A 23,610-nucleotide genomic window follows, 5' to 3' on the forward strand; every position below is an offset into this window, starting at 1 on the left:
ACTCTCTTCCCCTCTCCCTCTTTGTCTTCCCTCCTCTCTCCCAGCTGGTCTCTCTCCCAACGCCAGCTGAAGTCTCCTGGCTACACCTGAGCGTTCACACTTGACTCATGGCTCCAGAGAAGGAAAGTAATGGTCTGGACAACTACGCATTTTCTGTGAGTATTGCAGGGAGCTACTGCCGTTATTGCTATGATAAGCTGGCTCTCTCTTCCTGTGGGGCTGTGAATAAAGGGGACAGCTTTCAAAGGCTCTTGTTAGGGATCAGGACGCTTTAGTCATGGGGTGATTTCAGTTGCTTATGCTGGCTTGTTTCTCTGAAAATAGGTTTCTTTGAATGCTGGTACATATTGTTGATATTAAGCTCTGGGAGAATCATTTGAGCAATAATTTGCATTGGAATGACAATTTAATACCTGTTTTGTTGGATTTTATTAATGTTTCAAAAATTGAATTTCAATAATAAGAACTGGAATATATTGTGTAAAGGCTGAAATTAGTTTCCCTCTGTCAAGTTATTTTACACCATGTAATCTTTTTCATTATTGCTAGTTTATAGCTGCTCTTAAAATGAAGTAAGACACATCTAGATTAACTGATTGTCCTGGTGAGCCTTGAAGTCTCAGAATCATAAATATGTATTTCATCACCCCCATGTCTGTGTTAGAAAACTGATAAGGGACAGACATTTTGAAATCCATTGACTGACCATGACAGTTGAGTTCACTGAGCTTACATTAAAGTAATCTTCTGAGACATTTCAACTCAGAAAGACACTAATGGCTCCAGTTAAAAAAATTCTTTAAATTTGGTTTTATATGGCTTGAGTAAATTACCCTGAAATTCGAAAGTGAACCAGACTAAATGTGGTTAAATATCAATTTTTACATAATCAGTAGCTAAACTAGAGGGTTAATAATTCTTGTACATGGGAGCTGATTCTAAACAGTTGCTATATGCCTTTATTTCCCCAGCTACCTCTATACAAACAGCCATATGCTCTACTGATGAAAGAGTGCTTTAAAAAGGTCAACAGAGGGTGCAGTAGTGGTTTGATGGATATATTGACCCAGAAATAAAGAGGTGGTGTCCATGACTTGTTGTAAGCATATTAAACAGGGTCTGGCTGGAGTTGCTTCTGTGCCCATTGTTTGGACAAGGACAGATGTGGCTCCAATCACATGATAGGAGTAAATGAAGTCACTGCTTCAGCCTCAGATTGGATTAAGCTGATTGAGAGGAAATCAGTGTTTACCCTCGTGAGTTTTGTCTGAGAGCTGTCCTCTAGCTCCTGCTTGCACTGTTTACAAATAAGCAAAGAGTCACATCTATTTTGAGAAAGTTTATAAGGCCACATTGCATTTTGGTTTGCAAGGTACATTTTCCAGAACAGGAAATAACTGCAACTAATGCATAATGTCACAAAAGGTACCTGCACACTGGAGTTTGAGAAACTGGCCTGCCATAGATTAGAATTACATCATACGTGCAGGTAATGCTAATTGTCTTATATAGTGAGCACTTTATTAGGTATTTATTAGACTTACTTTCTTAACTTATTACAGTTTTTTACAATCGTTTTCACACTTGTCTCAATACCATGTCCACTTTTTCAAAACTTTTCACACAGTGTGCTTTTGAAACACACACCTGAGCAAATCAGTTAACCTTTGGTGCAAAAGGCACTTCAACCACCAAAACACTTAATATTTCACCCAAAAGTGACTCATGCTGCCATAACTATAGCACATGCTTTCTCCCATAAGACTACTTTTTCACTCAATGTTCAATGAACTACAAAACACAAACAACTTGGAGCATTGCTAAATACATATATTATGTGTTTCCCTTTCCTCTATTTTTGCATTCACAAATATTTCAAGCCAAGCAGCTAAAGAAACTTCGAATCTGTTGGTTTGCCTCTCACAATAGATGTCATGACTGAGTGTGGTAAATTTACAGTAAACTGTAAATGAATGAATGTTTTACTATATTGGAAACCCAGAATAACAATTTTTACTGTGTAATGTAAAACAATATATGATAAAGAAACAAATCACAAAAGCAACAGTATTCTTCAAAGGGTTTACAGTATTTTGACATTTGTTCTCACAGTGCAATATACTGTAATTCAGAAAAGAAAAATACAATACAATCAATTACTCAAAGTACATTACAATCAATAACAAATACATACCAAAAAGCAATATTTTCACTATATACAGTAATTTGCACATATATTGTCTGCCTATCACTATCAGAAGTCTACTGTTGGCCTGGCCCATCCATCCTGTCCTCTGCAGTTGGCTATAGATTTTCATCAACATCACTCCGAATGTTATCTCTTGCTATACACCGAGGAAAACATCTTTTTGCGTGCCTTATCCAGCCCTGGATGTGTTCCACTGTTATGTCATACACCCAGCAGCCATTGCATCTAGAAGTGGCATCTGTTCATGTGGGTGGTGGTCCTAAACCTTCACATATACCTTCATAAACTTCATATTGGTACCTGAGTTTCTTGACACCCTCAGAGTTTCTGTCAAAGGGGACAGTGTACAACTGTTTCATCCTGATCTGATGTTTCTGTAACACTCTTGAAATGGTTGTAGTGCTTACACTGTCAATGTTTGGAAATATGTTCTTGTCTGCGATTATGTTGTTGCGTATTTCGCTTAGCCTGATGCTGTTGTTGACAATGACCATCCCAACTATTGTATCCTCCTGTTGAGGTGTAAACATTCTTCCCCTTCCCCCTGTGTGACTGTGTGAGGTAACCGCTGGGTCCTGTAGTGAGTCAAAGACAAATATGCACTGATACATCTGCTTTTTCTGGAGACTTCTCAAATCACAGTACTGCTGTAATATACACATCAATTGAACTCCTTCAGTCAGAATGCTGTAAATACTGTATAGTACTTGTTGGTTTGCCTGAAAATCCTCACTATTGAAGCGACTGTGGATCTAGACAAGTTTGGTTGAACCCTCAACCTGATTCCCTCAGGGACAGACCATGATTTACCACATGATCAATGACTGTGGCTCTGATTTCACCAGACACACCTGTTCTTGCTCTTCCACGATGTCTTCTTCCTCTACCTCTGGCTGCATCCATTTTCCCCACCAAGGCTAAAGAATGCAAATGCCAATCCAAAGGTGGCCCCTTTTGTATATGTGGTAACGGGGCACAAATAACAAACACCTGGATAGGTTGTTCACTGAAATGACAGCCAGGTGTTTCAACAGTACATATACAGCAGTAATAGTGGAAAAATCTCTTCAGTGACAACTACATCTATATTTACCCTATATACATGCACATTTCAATGCAAGTATGATCACTTTTGTATAGATGGTAACAAGGCTGCAAACAAAAAAAATGAATAAACTGAATAAACTTTCTGCTCAAATCAGAATGATCTGTCTTACGTATTTCAAGCATATAGTTTCATTTTTCTGCCAAAATGCAGCATATTTCCTTCCACAATGATCAGAATTGTATTGGGTTTTGAACTGAAAGTTAACTGTTTTGAACAGAGTATCTAAATGTCTGCAAAATTTGCTGTATTTGTACAAACATTTGCTGGTAGTGAACACTGACTGAGAGAGGTATTCATGAATTTTGGAAGAAGTGGTGATTGAATGCCTTTAGTATGAAAGCAATGCAAAAATATCCACAGTTTAGTTCACATAGTCTAATGATATGGTGAATGTGTTAAGTGTTTTGAAAAAGTGGACATGGTATTGAGACAAGAGTGAAAACGATTGTAAAAAACTGTAAGTCTTCTGAAGCATTGGGTATTCAGAGATGGTTATTTGTTATATTACTTTGACCAGACTGGCCCTTGTGCATTTCTGGCCGTAGAACTGCTGCTCACTGGATGTTTTTTTTGTTTTTCGCATCATTCTCTGCAAGTTTCCAAGATATTCAAACCACCCTGTTTGGCACAACAATTCCACCGTCAATGTCACTTAGATAATATTTCCTCCCCATTCTGACATTTGATCAGAAAAACAGCTGATCCTCTTGACCATGTCTGCATGCTTTTCTGCATTCAGTTGCTGCCACATGATCGGCTGATTAAACATTTGCATTAACAAGCTGGTGTACAGGTCTAATAAAGTGCTCACGGAGTGTATATTGCTTTCATTACAGTATCACATATAATTTAGATTAGGCTGCCTAATCTAAGGTTATGTCATAACCTTTTTCCAATCGATAAAGAATGATCAATGATCAAGGTGTATGTCTGGTTGAATATACTGCCCACCTTGCAGATTGATGGTGTGGAACATTTCTGTGAACTGCCTGATGAGAAAGCTACAGAAGAGCCGAAGCAATCGGAGACAGAGCGCAGGACGAAACTGGTCTATTGTGTGACGGATGTTCCCCCCTGGTACCTATGCATTATCTTAGGCATTCAGGTCAGTTCCCTCCTTCCACTGCACTCTGCCCCTCTCTCAACATTCAAAACCTCAGCCAACATCTACGTGCATGGTTTACACAGAGTACAGGAAAGCTCTGACTGCTGATTTTATTTCTTCAACACATGGACACATTTGCACTCATTTATTTCATGGAAAAGTGTCAGGCCGACTTGTTTATGATAACAAAGTAGTCAATTGGTGTGAACTAAGGGACCAGAGAGGACACCAATTTTACCTGCTCACCTGTCCTTCTTCTAATTCTTCTCCCACTATTCCTCTTTCTCCTGCTCCTCAGCACTGCCTGACAGCATTTGGAGGGATACTTGCTATCCCCCTCATCCTGTCCCAGGGGTTGTGTCTACAACACGATGGCCTGACCCAGAGTAATCTGATCAGCACCATCTTCTTTGTCTCAGGGATGTGCACCCTGCTACAAGTCACCTTTGGGATCAGGTAGGTCTATGGGTGGTTTGGTGTTTGAAGGGACACCTTTAACATTCCTTTGCATCCAATATATGTGTGGATGATCTGATTTGATAGACCTTTAATACACTTACACATTAGTTAACATTAATGAACATTAGTTCATTAATTAATGTACAATTAAGGGAAGGTTCATCCTGAGGAGGAAAGTAGTTTGAAGTGCTGGCAAGACCTGGAAAATGTCCAGCTGTGACACCAGTTCTATAGCTGGACTGTTCATACTTCATTGCGTGTGAGGTCGTAAGTGCCAGCTACTGTATATGGCCTGTTACTACATGAGAGCAAGCTGAAAGAGCCGGGAGACTGGCTAATACCATTAGCCTAGTTTTAAAAATAAAACCCCATGGCCTTGCTTGTAAGGGCTTGATGGACTCCCATGTGCCAGTTATTAGTACCACTATAGTAGGGGTGGCTATTACTTCCAGCTCCACCACATAGTATTATACAGTTTATCCTATAAAATATATTTTTGCTGCACAGCAGGGCTGACCAATATTTTATTGTATATTGCCCTGGCAACAGATACACTAATGAATAACATTTGAGGGTGTAGACCATGCAGGAATGTATTATTTCACAAGAGAGGCCAGGACTGTGGCAGGCTGTTATCTTCGTACCTGGAAGGTACTTATGATTGGGAAATAGCATTACTTATTCTTAAAAAATGTTAAAGTCTGCAGTCATTTAGGTTCCAGGGTTTCACAGTTCATGTAGCTTATTTAGGGGTGTCAAGATTCAGCAGGCTGCACCGATCCAAGTGTCTAAGATGCGGCTGCATCGATTCCAAATCTGGGCACGACCAGAAGTAGTGATATTCCTCATAATGAATAATGCCATTAGATGATCCCAATAGGAACAAGGGAGTGCTAGATCATGTAAACACCATCTATTTAACAGCTCCTACCACACACAAAATATTGTTAGACCTTGCAAAATGCTAGGATTTGATAGAAAAAAGGCCATATAAACCAACTAGCTGCATTCTAGAATTAGCTCGGATACGTTTGCATGAAAAGTTGCATGAAACGCCACTACTGTTATGCTCACAAAATGACTACATTATTCCAAAAAAGTATTTCAGTCCAAGGGTCAAAGCCAGGTAATCAAATAAACACAATGCCAAATCGAGAAGTAAAAGGGAAGTCACAAAAACAGTCCGAAGGTCAAAATCCAGGAGATCAGAAAGAGAGAATTTAGAGGAGTAGGCACAAGGAGAGTCGAAAACAAAGTGAAGACCAAAAAAACCAAAAAGCACAGGTGACAAAAACAGAAGGGAACAGGCAAAGGGTGTCTCAAGAATCTCAAATATAACAGCGGAAGATTCAGACTGGTGTTTAAATACACAAAGGAATTAGACAAACTAGGCAGGGCATGGGAGGGTGAGGGTGATCTAACAAATAGACATTAGGTGAGACACATGAAAGGGCAATCATTCAATAACAAGGGGGGAAAGAAGACGCGGGACTGGATTCACATAGACATACATGTAATACAAACGGCTCCGGATTAGGGAGTGGACAATTGCACTTAAGGAATGCAATAATCATTAGAGGACAGGTGTGAACACTTCGCAGAATTAAGGCAGGCAATCAGAGATAGAACAGGGAGGTGGAGATACAGAGCATTGCAGAAATAGGGAGAATGTTAATATGTTAGTTACGTGATTAAACTATGAATACCCTAAAGTAATGAATGTTAGTTTGTTAGTTAGATGAACATATTAGTGTGTTAATATAGTTAGCACTGTTCAAATTCTATGTTAGTCGGGATTATTAGATTAGTGCTACATACAAACATGAATGGAGAGAAAGCGGGAAGCAAGTAAAGTAAGACTGAGAAGGAATCACGGGAATTCCATAAAAAGACCCGAATTGTGAATCACACAGCCAGGGAAGTGACATCCCAGGGGAAGACGAGTGCAATTAACAATGAAAGTAAACAGGATCCAGGCATGAATATGAAAAATAATAAAGTTACAGGTTCATTACAACTACAAAGTTCAATGGCTGCAAACCCCCCCCCCCCCCCAATTGCCTCAAGCAAAGCTAATGTTAGCCACTTTGAACTTGACAATCAGTATTTGCAGCTTACACTTCAATACCCTGCACACAATACCCTGCACTACTGTTTACAGGAGTTGTTCCATAAACTTTCTGATGTAAACTAAACTTTATTTAATTTCAAGTGTCCAATTCAAATACAATAACACAATAAAAAAATAAAATACACATTACACTACATTACATTTAAAAGTATATCTCAGAACAAACAGAAACAAAGATACAGTGCATAGAGAATGCATGTATAATTTCAAACACTGTCAGTAAAAAGGAGTGAATATTTTAAAAGTCTTTCAAAGTGAATTGAATTTGTAAAAGCAAAGCAAACTAAATGAACTCAGGCAGAGTATTTAATAGTTTGGGGTAAAAAAAAAAGAAGAAGCCTGGGACACATGGTTGGAATTGGGTAGAAGATCTGAGCTATCCGCTGAGTTATAAGCTCTGTGCTTTCTGTCTGTGCACTGTGTCTATATCTGCATCACGTCTCTGTTTATCAGGTCCGGGCCTGCACACATCCACATAACCTGCTAAACCAATTCATATCATTATTAGCTAAACACCAAGGACCAGTGGGCTGGATGCGCATTGCTGTGTGAGTCCATGTGGACTCCTTATTCATGTTGTCCCTGCAAAGCTCTCAGGCACTCTACAGTAAACCCCTGCAGTCACTTGGACATCCTACTGCTTCAGATTAAAGCAGCAATGCAGAACACAGCAACTAAAATCCACCCCCCACCCCCCACAAATGCAGACACACAAACGAACACACACAAACACACACACACGCATGCACACACATTTAATGAACTATGTATTTAAGGAATGACTGGCCAATTTGCTTATGCTACTATTTTTCTCTTTTTAAAATGTGTTTAATAATTAGGGGGCCCCCTAGTGACAGGGACCAAAGCAGCCACTTATATGACTTATTGCGTTGCATAGCAACATGGAACATTGGGGGGAAATAGGCAGCAAAAGGGTATAAACACACAAAGAAATATCAGTGCTATTGTGTGGCAAATGGTGACTTTGATGCAAGTAACATATGCCAACAATATCATCATCACCATCCTAATTATCATCATCATCATCATGATGGTTATTACAGCACAATACTTTATGCTTATTTTTGTAGTCCATACAGCGCAACAGGATTGTAGAGGGTGAAAAATAAAATTTCATACCTCACCTAGAGTGCTATAAATATAACCTGCTGTAACCTGCTGATATGGTAATGCAGATGCAATAACATAGTCTCTGGGGTGTTACAGTACAGTCTGCTGTGCAGTACAGTGGTGTGCTGCTATGTCCTGATTTACTAAAGGTCGGTATGATCTATAATAGGATTAGGTAGAAATTCCAATCTGATTAGAGCAGAATCCAGCTCACTTTAATTCAACATTCCTCAGACTCAGAGACTGGTTTCAGTGCTGACCTGCTTTTGCCCCCCTCTAAAAAACCGGGAGTTCAGCTGGCACCCATCCAGGATCACAGTACTGAGGGTTTAGTCAAATAATGCAAACACCTGAATCCATGCTGGTTCTTAATAACAGCATTTTTATCCATAATATATAGACTCTGATTTTCCCAGCTCAGATTATACATAACTTCATTAAAAGAGCCTTTAATCAGTTGAAATCTTGATGATGGCAATGGTATCATATGAGCTTTTGTGTACAGTATGATTCACGCCTTTAACATAATGTATGTCTTATCTGGTCTGTAGTATGTTGAGCTACAGGGGAAGGCCTTGACAGGGATATGTTGTATCGTGCAATGTGTGTGCTCTTTCATCAAATTAATCATCTTTTTGAAATAGTGTTTCCAAGTGTACATTTGAGGATTGCTCATAGCTGGGGTTTCTGACCCCCACAGGTTACCCATCCTTCAGGGGGGGACCTTCACGTTCCTGGCCCCCTCCATGGCTATGCTGTCTATGCCTGAGTGGAAGTGCCCAGCCTGGACTGAGAATGCCACACTGGTCAACACCTCTTCTCCCGTTTTCATTGAGGTGTGGCAGAGCCGCATTAGAGAGGTATGAGCCTATAATGTCATATAAAGCCACACTGTCCACTATGGAAGTAGCGGAATACTACAACAACAACAAGAACAAAACAAAAAACTAATAGTAATAATACTAATACTATTACTACTACTGATACTTCTACTAATAGTAATACTAATACCATCACCACTACTACTACTATTACTACTACTACTACTACTACTACTACTACTACTACTACTACTACTACTATTACTACTACTAATACTACTACTACTACTACTACTACTACTACTACTACTACTACTACTAATAATAATAATAATAATAATACTGATACAAATACTATTACTCCTGTGACTACTACTACTACTACTACTGCTACTACTACTAATAATAATAATATATTTTTTGATGTGCAGCTCCAGGGATCCATCATGGTAGCATCTTGCTTACAGGTCCTGGTGGGCTTCTCTGGCCTCATTGGTCTGTTCATGAGGTTCATTGGTCCCCTGACTATCGCCCCCACCATCTCCCTGATTGGCCTGTCCCTCTTTGACTCGGCCGGCATGAAAGCAGGAGACCACTGGGGCATCTCAGCCATGTAAGAATTTCAAGACGTGGGCACAGAGGGGGAGGAAATATATCAAAGGGCAGGACTTGCTCTACTGGGAGCAATTCATCCGATAACTCTGGTCTTTAGTTGAATGTCAGCCCAGAACACCAGCAGAGAGGGAAAAAGGAAAATAATAATACAGCATTTCATGTTTCTAAATCAACACCTACACATCTCAGTTAGCCCAATGGAAAGAAAAACATTTTAATTGTTAATGAAAACAAAAACTATGCACTGTAATACTGTAATAACATACAGTACATAACTCATTTTTCAGTGGATTTCCAGTGACCCTGGGAACCCAGGACAGTTCATTTAAGTCCAAAAACAATGTATAGAGGAAATGTGAGGCTCTGAAGAAGCCTTCAGAGCAGTGTCGTCTGTTTCCCTGTAACCAGGACGACGGTGCTGATTGTGGCCTTCTCCCAGTACCTGCGGCACATCGCCGTGCCCTTCCCCGCCTACAACCAGAAGAAGAAGTTCCACACCTCCAGGATGTACATATTTCAGATTCTTCCTGTAAGTGGAGTGGGAAACAGATGGCTTTGTTAACACCACAACTCTGTAAGTGCTGAAGATGACCATCTGGAATGTAATGCTACAGACCGTTAAATGGAACTTGACAAGAACCTCATGCATGCATTGATCTCACCTGTCCGAGAAAAAGCTATATTTTACAGGAATGATTTCAAAAGAAACGTGCAGTGTTTTATTCCCATATTGATATAATTTATGGTATTCTGCTAGACTGGGTGCTGTTGTACATGTGGGCATGTATGCGTGTAAATGTGTGCATGCTTGTGTGTGTGTGCATGTATGGGTGGGTGTATATATTTGTGTGATTATTTATATGTGTGTACTTGTGTATGTGAAAATGACCATATACAGTATTCAGTATGTGTGTGCATGTGGATGGGTGGGTGACTATTTCTGTGTGTGTACTTGTGTATGTGAAAATGACCATATACCGAATACAGTATGTGTGTGCATGTGTGTGTCTTTCATGCAGGTGCTTCTTGGCATAACACTCTCTTGGCTCATCTGCTACCTTCTTACCATCTATGATGTCCTGCCGTCTGACCCAGGGACGTATGGCTATCTTGCCCGGACAGACGTGAAGGGAGATGTCACGGGCCAGGCCCCCTGGTTCCGCTTCCCTTACCCAGGTATTCCTGCCGTCTGCGCGGGAGATCCACAGAGTCAGTCACTGACTGTACAGCACAAGTGAATAAAAAAGCCTTTATGATGTCCTTCCTGTACTATAAGTCTAAGAGGTTCTCATAAAGTCACTGAAATAAACATGCTATTAACTGTCAATGATTTGTACTGCAATCATTACAGATATGGAAATATACAGATAACGCAACCAATTATTTTGCATGCCATACATAATTGCACAAAGTATTTTAAGTCATCTACTTACTTTCCATCCAAAGGTCAGTGGGGCATTCCAACTGTGAGCCTGGCAGGGGTGGTTGGGATCATGGCAGGGGTGGTGTCCTCCATGGTGGAGTCCGTGGGCGACTACCACGCCTGCGCCAGGCTGTCAGGGGCCCCTCCTCCGCCCAAGCACGCCATAAACCGCGGGGTGGGGATGGAGGGGATCGGCTGCCTGCTGGCCGGAGCCTGGGGCACTGGGAATGGCACCACTTCCTACAGCGAGAATGTGGGAGCGCTGGGAATCACACGGGTGAGCCAGGGGGTGGGGCAACAGCTGGGCAGAAAAGCTGCTGAGGTTATTACTTCTGTGATTTTCATCTGAGATTCATCAAATGTGACAAAAACATGCCTGGACAACCCAATCAAATTGGGTATGTACTATACATGAGACACAAAATAATAATTTTACTTATGTTCTTCTTGTATGCTGTGTTCATGTTAATGGACCTTGTACTTTGGATGGACTCCATTAAAATGGCTACTTATTACCATTACTGTTGTTTAATGTTGCATGGGCAGCGTTAATTCTACTCCAAGATGAGGCTAGCATTCAGTTGAACAGCATGGTTGAAAAAGTATGAATATTTTCTAAGATTATGTTTTTGTGATAAGAGGTTTTACTCCATATGTACATGTAAGGAAAGAGCAAGAACAAAATGACAGTGTCATTGTTAATTTCACTGTGAAACCATTGATGGAGTGTGATCTTGACATCTCTGTGCAGGTGGGGAGTCGCATGGTGATTGTGGCCAGTGGCATCCTGATGGTTATCATGGGAATCTTTGGGAAAATTGGGGCCATTTTTACCACCATACCCACACCTGTCATTGGAGGAATGCTGCTTGTCATGTTCGGAGTCATTTCCGCTGCCGGAGTGTCAAACCTGCAGGTATGCCTGTGCATAGCATTGATTGTTGCTACAGTTTTAATAACTTTTTAACTTTTTTAAGTGCTGCTAGTGAAATGCAATTTTATTGTTGCCAGAGTTGGTTTGAACTGCCATTCACCTTGTGTCATGTTCTCATCTGTAAATGAGATATGGTCATGTATCTCCATTTATACAACACTAGCACACACACACACACACACACACACACACACACCCTTCATATACACTCACTGAGCACTTTATTAGGTATTTATTAGATTTATTTTTAGACTTCTGCTGCTGTAACCTATCCACTTAGAGTTCTGATGTGTTGTGTGTTCAGAGATGTCTCTCATTGCTGAGTTTCTATCTGCGAAACTGCTGCTCACTGGATTTTTTTTTTGCACCATTCTTCGCAAACGCTAGAGACTAGTGTACATGAAATTCCCAGGAGATCAGCAGATTCTGAGATACTCAAACCACCCTGTCTGCCACCAACAATCATTCCACAGACAAAGTCACTTAGATCATATTTTTTCCTCATTATGATAGTTGATGTAAACATTAACTCAAGCTCCTGACCCGTATCTACATGCTTCTATGCATTGCACTGCTGCCACACAATTGGCTGATTAGATATATGCATGAATAAGTAGGTGTAATAAAGTAAAAATGTTCCTAATAAAGTGCCCGGAGAGTGTATGTAACTGACATTTAATTTCACCACATTTGCGTAACTATACTATAGATAAGCCCTTTTGTAATTGAATAGTCAAGCCAAAGTCATCTGCCTGACTCCCTTCACTGTGTTCCATAGCATATCTAATTATATTCCGTGTCAGGGCATTGGCATCTCTTGTGCTATAAGGGCCTGCAGTGGGCTCCCTTAATGTGTTTTTCTAGGTTACTTTCTTATTGCTTTACCTTTCTTATTAGTTGGTGTGACAGGGTATGTTATCATACTTTCATGTTCTGGGGGCGACGGGTAAATTATACACATGGCGTGGGGTTGCTCCTCCCTCATGATATCCTTTCTCCAGTATTCAGACATGAACTCTTCGAGGAATATCTTCATTTTTGGGTTTTCCATGTTCTCTGGGCTGGTCATACCCAACTGGATCATCAAGCACCCCACAGCCATTGCTACAGGTAGCACTAGGACGAGTACTGTGTATGACTTGATAATAAGACAACACATTGCCAGTGATAAAGAAGTATATATGTATGTACAGTATCTGCATCTCTGAGTGCGTTTCTCTGTGTAGGTGTCATTGAGTTGGACCAGGTTCTTTTGGTGCTTCTGACCACCAGTATGTTCGTGGGCGGTTTCTTTGGGTTCATCCTTGACAACACAATCCCAGGTGAGTTGTAGCAGTTACACATATCAGGAGATGATTAAATAGGCATGGAAACCATGGAAATACTCTCATACCCAGGTAGCCCTGGTAGTGCCACTGTCTGTCCCTATTATCTGTTGAAAGACAATGCCTTAATAATATGATAGATTAGCTTGAGATCCATGGGTGATGTGCAATAAGAATGACTGGGCTCTTTCTGACGTGATGTGTCTCTTGCTGCCATCTCTGTGTCAGGTGATTCTGTTATAGTTTCCCAAATTATCTTAAGCAAATGACAAAGGTAATGAAGTGCAGTTGTAAGCAAAAAAAAAGCCTTTTACTGTTAATATCTTGGTGAACAGAAGCAAACCTGAACTGTAAATGTTACATGAGTTAAACATGAGACTTGCTAATTCTAAAGCAAGATTGCATTTTTTTAATTTTTTTTTTACTGTTTATAAATGAGGCGGCATGGATGGTGCAGTGGGTAGCACTGCCGCCTCACAGCAAGGAGGTCCTGGGTTCGAATCCCCGTCGGCCGGGGCCTCTCTGTGCGGAGTTTGCATGTTCTCCCCGTGTCTGCGTGGGTTTCCTCCGGGTACTCCAGTTTCCTCCCACAGTCCAAAGACATGCATGTTAGGCTGATTGGAGAGTCTAAATTGCCCATAGGTCTGAGTGTCTGAGTGAATGGTGTGTGTGCCCTGCGATGGACTGGCGACCTGTCCAGGGTGTATTCCTGCCTTTCGCCCAATGTATGCTGGGATAGGCTCCAGCCCCCCTGCGACCCTGATCAGGATAAGCGGGTTCAGATAATGGATGGATGGATGGATGGATGTTTATAAATGATAAAAAAGGAAGAGGGCCTAGTGCAAAAGTTGGAAACCCAAGCCTAGGTGATTCACACGTTAGGGCTTCAATGAGTCAGGTGAATATAATACCAAGGCTGAACTTTTTATTTTGAAGTAACTGCAACTGAAGTACAACTGAAGTAAGTATCCAAATGCAGTGGCTGTTCTGTATGGTGTTAACAACCATGGGTTCCTCTAAACAGTTGTCTAAGGATGTAAAAATGAAGATGGTTAATTTCCACCTAGAAGGAGAAGGCTACAAAAACTCTCAAACTTTCAAACAGGATAGAAACAGTTGAAGTCAAGGCAAGGTCTGGAAGACATTTTCAGATAGAATGACCCGAGCCCTGGTGAGAAATGCTCAGAAGAACCTGCACATCACTGCAAAAGAGCTGCAAAAAAGAGTAGCAGGAGCAGGTCTAGCTGTTCACAGGACAACACTACAATGTACTTTAAACAACAAAGACCTACATGCCAGACTTCCCAGAAAGAAGCCTTTCCTATGACCTCCACACAAAATTAAGTGTCTGAAGTATGCAAAAGAAATGCCTGATGCATTTTGGAACAATGTGCTTTGGACTGACAAAACCAAAATTGAACTTTTTGGCCACTACCAGAAGTATCTTTTGGAGAAAAAAGGGTGAAGCCCTTGTGGAGAAGAACACCTTGCCAACTGTTAAGCATGGAGGTGAATCCATTATGCTTTGGTCTTGTGTGGCAGCCGGGGGCACATTAAATATTGTGCAAGTGAAGGAAGAATAGATTCCACCAAATATAAAACAATTCTCGAGGCTAATGTTCAAAGGTCAGTCTAGACATAAAAGTTGAAGAGTGGTTGAGTATTCTATCAAGACAATGATCCCAAGAATACCTCAAAATCAACCATGAAGTACCTCCAAGAAAGACAGATGAGTGGTGATATTTCAAACATGCCATACATGCTGAAGGAGGCCAAAGAATATTTCTGAGCTAGAGGTGTTCTGCCAGGAAGAATGGGGGAAAATTCCAAAAGAGAGAATTTTATGACACTTAGCTGGCTACATAAAGTGTTTGCAAGCTATTATAGTTGCCCAAGGAGGAGTAAGGTTACTTTGTACCATTTAGAGGTCAGGCTAGCTGCTGTTCACCAAGATACTAATTCTAAAAGGCTTTTTGACTAGGGGTGCCAACATTTTTGCACTGTAGCACGCCTGTAGCGTAGTAGTTACGGTAAATGACTGGGACACGCAAGGTCAGTGGTTCTAATCCTGGTGTAGCCACAATAAGTTCTGCACAGCCATTGGGCCCTTAACCCTGCATTGCTCCAGGGGAGGATTGTCTCCTAGACTAATCAACTGTACGTTGCTCTGGATAAGAGCGTCTGCCAAATATTTATATTTATTTATTTATCCTCATGAAAATGGTGCCATTTTCTCTAAGACATGTGGAAGAGGTAGTTACTTTTCTTTGGTTATCTTTGTGTTATTCTTAGTCTGTGTGAAGGGTCAGGGAGAAGCCAGCGTATAGTACTTTAACTTATCATCTCTCCAAATATGAGGCACTGCGTTTTAAAGCCTGTCTTCCACCAAATTACTTTGCTCTCTCTTTCACTATCCTTCCTGTAATGTCTCTCTATCTCTCTATCTATCTCTATCTCTCATGGGATGACCCAGGCTCTAAAAGCGAGCGAGGCATTTTGGCGTGGAAGGAGGCACACAACGAGGCCTCGGGAGAAACCCTGGAGAGCGGGGAGGTGTACGACCTCCCCTTCGGCCTCAGCGCTCGCCTCTCCAAGTCCTCCTGGGTCAGATACATACCCTTCTGCCCCTCCATGCCCTTGCCCCCAGAGGACAAGGAGGAAGTAGGAAAATCTGGCCCCACAACCATCTCAGTTGGAGTGGCAGTGTGAACACAGTGACTCATTCCCCACACGGTGCAGCCTTATCAAGTCACAGTGCAAGCTCTATCCCCGACCTCACTTACTGCAGAAAACGCTGCTCTGTTTGAGTGAGTGCTTCTTCATTCAATATCTGTTTTTTGCATAAAGATTTTTCACTGAAGGACTATTTTTCTTTGTGATGCATAATCTATAACTCTAATGATTTTGTATAGAATAACAAATGGCTTGATTTTGTAGTGTAAAATAAACCATATGCACTTCACTACATGGACACTCATGAATCAATACACAACTGACACATCACTTTCAACAAGCTGCCAGCATATCACTCCTATACCTTTACAAAATGTGTTTTTTGTCTCTTTTAAGTTTCATATTGAAGATTTCCTGATTTATCTTGGGAAGATAGCTATATTTATCTAAATTTAAAAACCTTCTTGTCATTTATCTGTGACCATAGCATAGCTTAATTCCAACCAGCTGAGGGGGAGGGGTTGTTATGCATTACATTTTCACCAATATTGAAAATGAAGGAGACCATATTATTTGGTTTATTTTCAAGACAATTCAAAATTTTGCAAAGTATAAATAATGTATGACCTGGAAAAACTTAAGACATTAATTAATAGAAGGAGTACCTATTTTAAATATTGAATATTGAAATTCCTTATGCAACGTTTTTTGCTTTGTTCCACAAAGCAGGATTACTGAGTTAGTTCAGTAGTCCCGTCAAGTCCCAAGAAGTCAAATCAACTACACACATTTGTTAACTAGAATTATCAGTATTATAATTGGATGTTGATGAAAAGTGCGCATCTCAAAACGGTGAGGTCAGATCCTTAAGCAGACAATCTGAACATTCTACCAACCATGTCAGGCTCCAGGTTAAAACTTCGATAAACTGTACTAATTTCAGTGGGGAAATAACAAAAAAGAATTGCATTTCAAGATTTCATTGACTTTGTGCACAGCTATCTTACAGTGATCAGAGCCTACAGTGTATTTAATTCCTGAACGGATGTTTCTGCACTGACTTGAGATGAATGAGGATTTGGGGGGATTCCATTGAAACCAGGATCACTGCAGTCCTGTTTCATACTGACAAAATAATTGGTAAAATATAAACCTATAAATAAAGTTTATAGATCACACGTGGTCTGGCTAACACCTCACTGCCCTCTGAGGTCCTGCTTTAAGGCCCTGTACAGGCTGACGAAGGACTCTGCCCAATTGTCCCGCTGGTGCCCGCTGGTGTTAGCCAGCCTGTTGGCGGCGTACACCATGGTCAGCACGGTTCTCTCGAAGTCGCTCTTTCTGAGCGGGCCCTGGTGCTGGGACAGGTCGGCGGCCAGCCGGCGGATGTCCTTCAGGCTTTTGGGCAGGACGTCCTCGCATATGGTCTCCAGAGTACGCGTCTTCCGCAGGGATGCCAGCTCCTCGTCCTGCACGCCGAACGGGATGCTCTCGTCTCCTATCTGCAGCCCTGACAGCATTATCTGCAGCAGGAGGGAGCGAGAGGGGGAATGAGGCCAACTGCTTTGTTTTTGGTCAGGATGCAGCGCATGGAACCGAGACTGTCGTACAATTGTGTTAAAATGCAAGGGGACATTATACACTGTTCAATAACTGGAGTTTGAAACATAAATATTTAGACTCTTCCAAGTCGAGTCTTCCAAGGCCCTTTTAACTGGAAAAGTCCGTTCACTACAGCAATGAAACAGAGGGTGGCCAAAACTGGAAAAAGAGTGTTTTTGGAATTTGGAAAATCAATACCTGTTCTCTTTACACCCAATCAATCACTTTGTGTCTCTCTGAATAGGAACTACTGTAACTATTAAACCGTTACAGTAACTGCACCCTTTGTCATCGATTTTAAAATTAATTATTTGTCACATCCGTACCCTTCTCCGTTGTTCTTTCCCTTGGCTATATGTTTTCTGTATTCTGCCTTGTCTTTGTGGCTTTTGTCTCAGTTCTCTGCCTTTAGTTTTTCAGTCTGTCAACCTCCTTTCACCTCTGCCTCCCATTCCTTATTTTTATTTCCTACCTGTCTTGTTTCAGCTGTTTCTCGTTGGCTATCGTCAGTGTTCTATTTAAACTGCCTGTTTTTGTAATTCTGTGCTAGTTCATCAAAGCTGCTTCCTGATTCCTACCTGTACCCTATTGTTTGTTCTAGACTCTGTTTCCTGGACCTGTTTTAGTTCTGTTTATCTGTTCTGTTTATTTGGATTTCCTGGCCATTGATCTCTGCCTGGCTCTGTACTTTCTACATTAAAAATTTTATTTTGGTATTGAGTGTGCAGCCACTCAGGATACTGCAACTGAAAATAAAACAGACAAGTCTACTCAGGCTTGTCAAAGACTTTTCTCATATACTTTTCATAAAGAAATAAAATGCATAAACAAACATGGGCACATATAAACAGTGTTTCAGCTGGCAGATCAGAGGATGATTAATATGATAAAATACTAAAAGATATAATAATAATAAAAACAATATTATAAAGAAGACAGAGAAAATGAAAGCTCAGAAAGAGAGCGTGTGTTTTTCTCCTCTCTATCTTATTTACTTTCTCTCTCCAGTCATCGGAGGGAAATGTTTGGTGCCCAAGGGGAACATGCTATTCTAGGTCAGGTCAGATAAGCCTCCTGAGATCGAGGTGTCACACCCCTCTTTAAATGAGATACGATGTCAGAAGTGAAGGCCTGCCACCAGTTTAACACATCCAGTTGATATTTGTGGTATATTGTGGCATACAGGCAGTTCCTGGGAAAATTGACAATTTCAAACATGGAACGTCTCTTCCAATCAGTCACTCTGATTAAATTATTATTATCTTGGTTGCTGGTGTCTCTGTATTTCTTGGAAACTCTATACAGCTGTTAGTTATTTTTTTGTTGCCCTATGGCTTCTCATCTACTCCATTTTAAATCTTTCAAAAGTTTCTGTATTATACTTTACTCATTAATTTACCCCAATCTTTATTCAAGCATATAGACGTTCTACGCACATTTCAATGTGTACCTCCTCAGTGTGCATAACTCCCAGAATGGCTTTAAGTGTCAACAGGTGAAAGCATAGATCACATACATCACCAATGTGTGCCTTCACAGACCTCATAATGTTCCTCATGAGATACACCCCAGAGGGCAAACAGAGTCCTCTAGTGGCCACTTAGGATTAGCGCAACTGCTTTTTCCTGCTGTGCTGACTGCACTCCTGTCAATCAAACAGCCTGTTGGGATAGGGGTTCCTGGAATGTGCCTGCACAAGCCTCCACAGCAGGGATTCAAATTCCCATAGAAGAGGTGTGCTGGCAGAATGGCTCAAAACAAGCCTGCTATGTACTGCAGTCCTGTTCTTGAGTTCCTGGACTGAAAAAGTGAAAGGTGATGTTTGTTTTCAAAAGCCCAACAGCTACTGCAACTGTTCAGGTCTCAATTATAGCACACAAGAATTCTAGAGCTAGAATATTAATGGTGCTCCCAAGTTAGACTCAGACTGCACAGAATATTAGATGCACAGACTTCATGCCATAGTGATCTCAAGGTATTTATGAGTGATGGGCTCACCTGGGGAGACTCTGAGCATGCAGCCTGCGCAAGTGTGTAGAAGAATATAAAATAATATATCTATATTCTTATATATATGTACTATGTAGAAGAATATAACTGTTAACTGCTTACCATATGGATCGTTTTAAAAATGTCAATGCAATATTTTGTTCATTTCTAAATGTTTTGGATTTCAGTAGACATTTCGGTCTGGCCCATGCAATTTCAATAGATCTCCTTGGTCAGGCATCACAAAAATGGCTTTCTCAAGCAACGATTAGTTAATGAAAATAAATATTATTACAGTCATTAATGGAAGGGAGAAAAACTGTAAATTCAACAATGGAACAAACAAGTTCATCATGAGGCTGCCATTACTGAACTAATTGATTTTAATCGCCACATTTCAATTTAAAACTGTATGTACCGATGGCTTCAGCTCACTTCCATCTTGTGCTTAATTTTGCGATGTTAACATACCTCATAGAGCAGGTTGATGTCCTCTATGGAGTTCTGAAAGGTGGGTTTGACCATCCCTCTCTTTACTCTGGCAGCTGCTGGGAACAAGGCTGAGGGATAGATAGAGAGGGAGAGAGAGGGACAGAGAGAGGGATAGAGAGAGGGGCAGAGCAAGAAAAAGAGAGAACGATAGTAAAAGAAAGGCAGATATAGTGAACCAGAACCTTGTAATAATTATCCTGTGACACCTTCCTTGGCATGATGATTCATTGCACGCTGAAGAACAGGCCACAGTGAGATGGGCAGACTGCCTGCACACTCACAGGTGTGAGTGATGAGCCGGTTCAGTGTGCACCACGGCCCATGTTTACTGCTTCATGTGCAAACGCTTTGCTGCGATTGGGGAGGATGGCAGGACAGAGCTCTCGTGGAAAAGCCCTGGTATGGTGACCCCGAGGGATGGTTCAGATCAGCAGGAGGTGGAGTGTCACTCTCAGCTTCAAAGGCACAGGAGGAGCCAGGGGCTGCCGAGTACCATGTGTACAGCAGGCCAGACAGCCCAGGGGAGACGGCTATTACTCATAAACCTGAACCCAAGAGCCTGTTCAATGGAGCACAAAGTGAATCTTTCTCTTTGATAAAACAGCCTCAGCCAGGCTGAAACGGGGTCAGAAATTGACTCTGACTACTGGGGGAAGGAAAGGCCCGTGATCCAAACTGCGCTTGTGGGCTAAGCTCAACATCTGGCGCACAGCAGAGCAAACAGACAGCTAGAGTGAGGAGATGACTATAAGCCAGCTCTGGGTGACACAGGCCCACAGCGCAGGGGAACCTGGGGCTGCATACACACCAGACGGGAGGGCGTAGGCTACTGTTTAGCGTTCGCTGTCAAGCAACTCGTCGCCTGCTCTCCCCTCTCTCCAGCTGTCCAGCCGCCTCCGGTGGTGGGTCCGCTAATGCATGCTGCATCTGAGCCCAGTGAAACAGCTGTGGCCACAGGGGGAACAGAGCCGCGATACGCAGAGAGAGAGAGAGAGAGAGAGAGAGAGAGAGAGAGAGAGAGAGAGAAATAGAGAGGAGAGAGAGGAAAGAGAGGGAAAGAGAGAGAAAGAGAGATGGAGGGAGAGAGGAGAGAGGGCAGATGGAAAGGCTCACGTGCTCCATCAGGCTGGAGCTCTCATTAATGTCTAATTTTTTGGACATAGTTGTACGGCGCTCCAGAGAGAAGACCTCTGGCCCTGGCCCGAGCTGAGATCCTCTAATTACAGCTATACACAATGTAATGTGGGCCAAATAAATCACTGCCACTACATCTTAATCAGTGGGGTAATGTCTGCACAGCAGGCATATTTCATCTGTCTAATGCTCAACTTTACAGGGCTTCTGCTTAGGGTTGTGTGCCAGGAAAGGACTGGGGGAGGAGGCACTGATAGGGAGGGGGGGTCTACTCTCACTGGCTCATCTCCAGTCAGTCCTGGCCTCTACTCAAAGCTGCCCTATAAAGCACTGAAACCACCATTACTTCAGATGAACCCAGCAGCTTCCAGTCACCCCCATTTTGTGACAGCGTTTACACGTGCAGCAATACAGCGCTGAATGTCTGCGTGTGGCCAATTACAGAGCGCAGTGCTGCCGGGGAGAGAATGCGATTACATCTTCCTGTACAAACATGGATGAAAGGTCGACCGCGTTGGGGTGAGGAGCATGCTGGGTCTCACAGTTGCGTATTAGCCTACTTACAGAGACGGAGATACAGGCCTAGGGAGCATATTGCGATTATCAACAAGCCATCTGACTCTGATCCCTTATATTACCGCCACCGGAATGGATAGTCGTCAGCTTAAACGCTAAGCCTGCAATCCGGTTCTCCATATTTCACTGCATCCGTACTGCTCACTCTCCTCACAGCGCCTGAGGGCTGATCGGCAGGTGAGGCTCCAGCCTGCATCCCGGCTTCAAGAGAAATGAGGAGTGCAAGTGAAAAACAGCAGGAAGCGGAGAGAAGGGCGGCAGGGAGAGCAAAGGGATCCTCTCCCAGCTGGATGGAGCCCGCAGGCCGGGCGCGGAGAGCCAGAGAGCCTCGGCTGGGTTCTCTCCAGACCGGGCTGGGGCCAGGCCGGGGCATAGCCAAGCGCACACTGGCACTCGGTCTCCTCCCGTGCAGTTCAGCTCACATTACCATTAGAGCCTCTGGCTCTGGCCCCAGATACTCTAAACAACAAAGAGGTGTGGGCTTTATCTCAGCGCTTAGCGTTTATCACTCTCAGGAATCTCCCTCTGTGAAGGGATTCTTTAAAAACATTAGACTTCTGACATCTTTTAAAGTGTACAGCATTTATTGGACTTGCTTCAAAAGCATAAAATGTGTGAATCTTTAACCCGGTCCCAGCAAGCTCCAGCCCTATATGATTCTCTTTTAAATTTGCTTTCAATATTTTTTTACAAATAAACACATTTCACTGGAACCGTTATCGGTAGTCTGGTGGATGGGGTTGGTGCATGACAAGCTGCCAGGAAAAACCTTGTGTTCTATTCCTAATTTAGTGTCTAGGGAGAACAAGTGTCTTGGTAAGGTATCTGTATATGTTAGCACATGCATTTTGAAATTTATCATGATGGTGCCAAAAATAATTTTCAGACCTTTTTACAGGTTGCATAACAGATTTTCTCAGGAATATCAGCAAAATATTTTTTATAATACTGTATGTGAATTAGTTCTACATTAATGGCAATGTTACACAAATCAAACCAATCAAACTAATCAAACTAATCAAAAACATACATACATTTGAAATGAACATACTGTCAGCAACAGCTGTTCTATAGTTTTATGAAAGACAGGGAAAAGTGTGCATCTGGCTATTGCAAGCTCAAGCTGTTGAAAAAACTGAATCAATGAAAAGATATATAAAAGATATGGTTTTGCTTAAAAAAATCTAACATTTTTGTTTAATCAAATCAAAAATCAAACATTTTTGTTAAATAATGCTGTGCTGAGTCATAATCGTATTATAACCAAACTCCACAGAGTAATGTGCAGTTCTGGTTATTATGACATTATTATGATTAGACAGCAATCTCTTCAAAAAAACAGAGAAGACTAACAAAACCAAAACCTGGAGGAGTGATATTACATGCAATAGAAGGGGTCAATACAGAGAATTTTCAAACTTGTTCTCATAGGAAAATATGTTTTCGGTAACATTTGGCCTCATACAAGAACTACTTGTTCAAACAGAATATTATTTTGCTTGCAAACTAGTCTTTCAAGGAGCATATCATTAGAGCTGAACTAGGGCATACTGACATATACTGTATGTGTTCCTCATAATAGGCTTCTTGGTCAGAATAAACAACCCAGAGAAGGCTAGCTTGCAACTGTTGCGTGCTACATGAAACTTTTTCCATTTTATGATGCCCATCAGCTAAGTTATTTTATTTTATTTGGGTCTGCAGACAGCGAAACCCAAATCATTAAAACAAGGTATTTTTAAAAATTGTCAAAGTGTAGGCCTATGAAAGTAGCTAGCTGTATATCACTTGGATAATTGAAGCCTGTAGGCCAGTGGTCAAATATCTCTCCACCAATGTTAAAATCGAATAGAAAAGTTTCTACCATGCTTCCATTGTTACTT

General features: G+C 41.6%; 2 protein-coding genes across 2 annotated transcripts in view; one reads left to right on the forward strand and one right to left on the reverse strand.

The window, feature by feature from the left end:
- On the forward strand, positions 1-18,332 carry slc23a4 (solute carrier family 23 member 4). The gene is made up of 12 exons (XM_061251898.1): positions 1-155; positions 4,276-4,422; positions 4,721-4,878; positions 8,844-9,003; positions 9,396-9,577; positions 9,988-10,108; positions 10,599-10,755; positions 11,026-11,279; positions 11,754-11,918; positions 12,938-13,046; positions 13,163-13,258; positions 15,735-18,332. The coding sequence occupies exons 1-12, from the start codon at positions 108-110 to the stop codon at positions 15,968-15,970; spliced, it is 1,833 nt and encodes a 610-aa protein (XP_061107882.1). The 5' UTR covers positions 1-107; the 3' UTR covers positions 15,971-18,332.
- The window catches only part of LOC133135119 (protein FAM180A), an 11,692-nt gene continuing 4,580 nt past the window's right edge, over positions 16,499-23,610 (reverse strand). The window contains exons 2-3 of the mRNA XM_061251899.1: positions 19,997-20,085; positions 16,499-17,457 (exon numbers count right to left, since the gene is read on the reverse strand). Of these exons, the coding sequence (XP_061107883.1) occupies positions 17,131-17,457; positions 19,997-20,085 (416 nt within the window). The 3' untranslated portion in view covers positions 16,499-17,130. The remainder of the gene's footprint in view (positions 17,458-19,996; positions 20,086-23,610) is intronic.

The sequence above is a fragment of the Conger conger genome, chromosome 8, assembly GCF_963514075.1.
Source record: "Conger conger chromosome 8, fConCon1.1, whole genome shotgun sequence".
Taxonomy (NCBI): domain Eukaryota; kingdom Metazoa; phylum Chordata; class Actinopteri; order Anguilliformes; family Congridae; genus Conger; species Conger conger.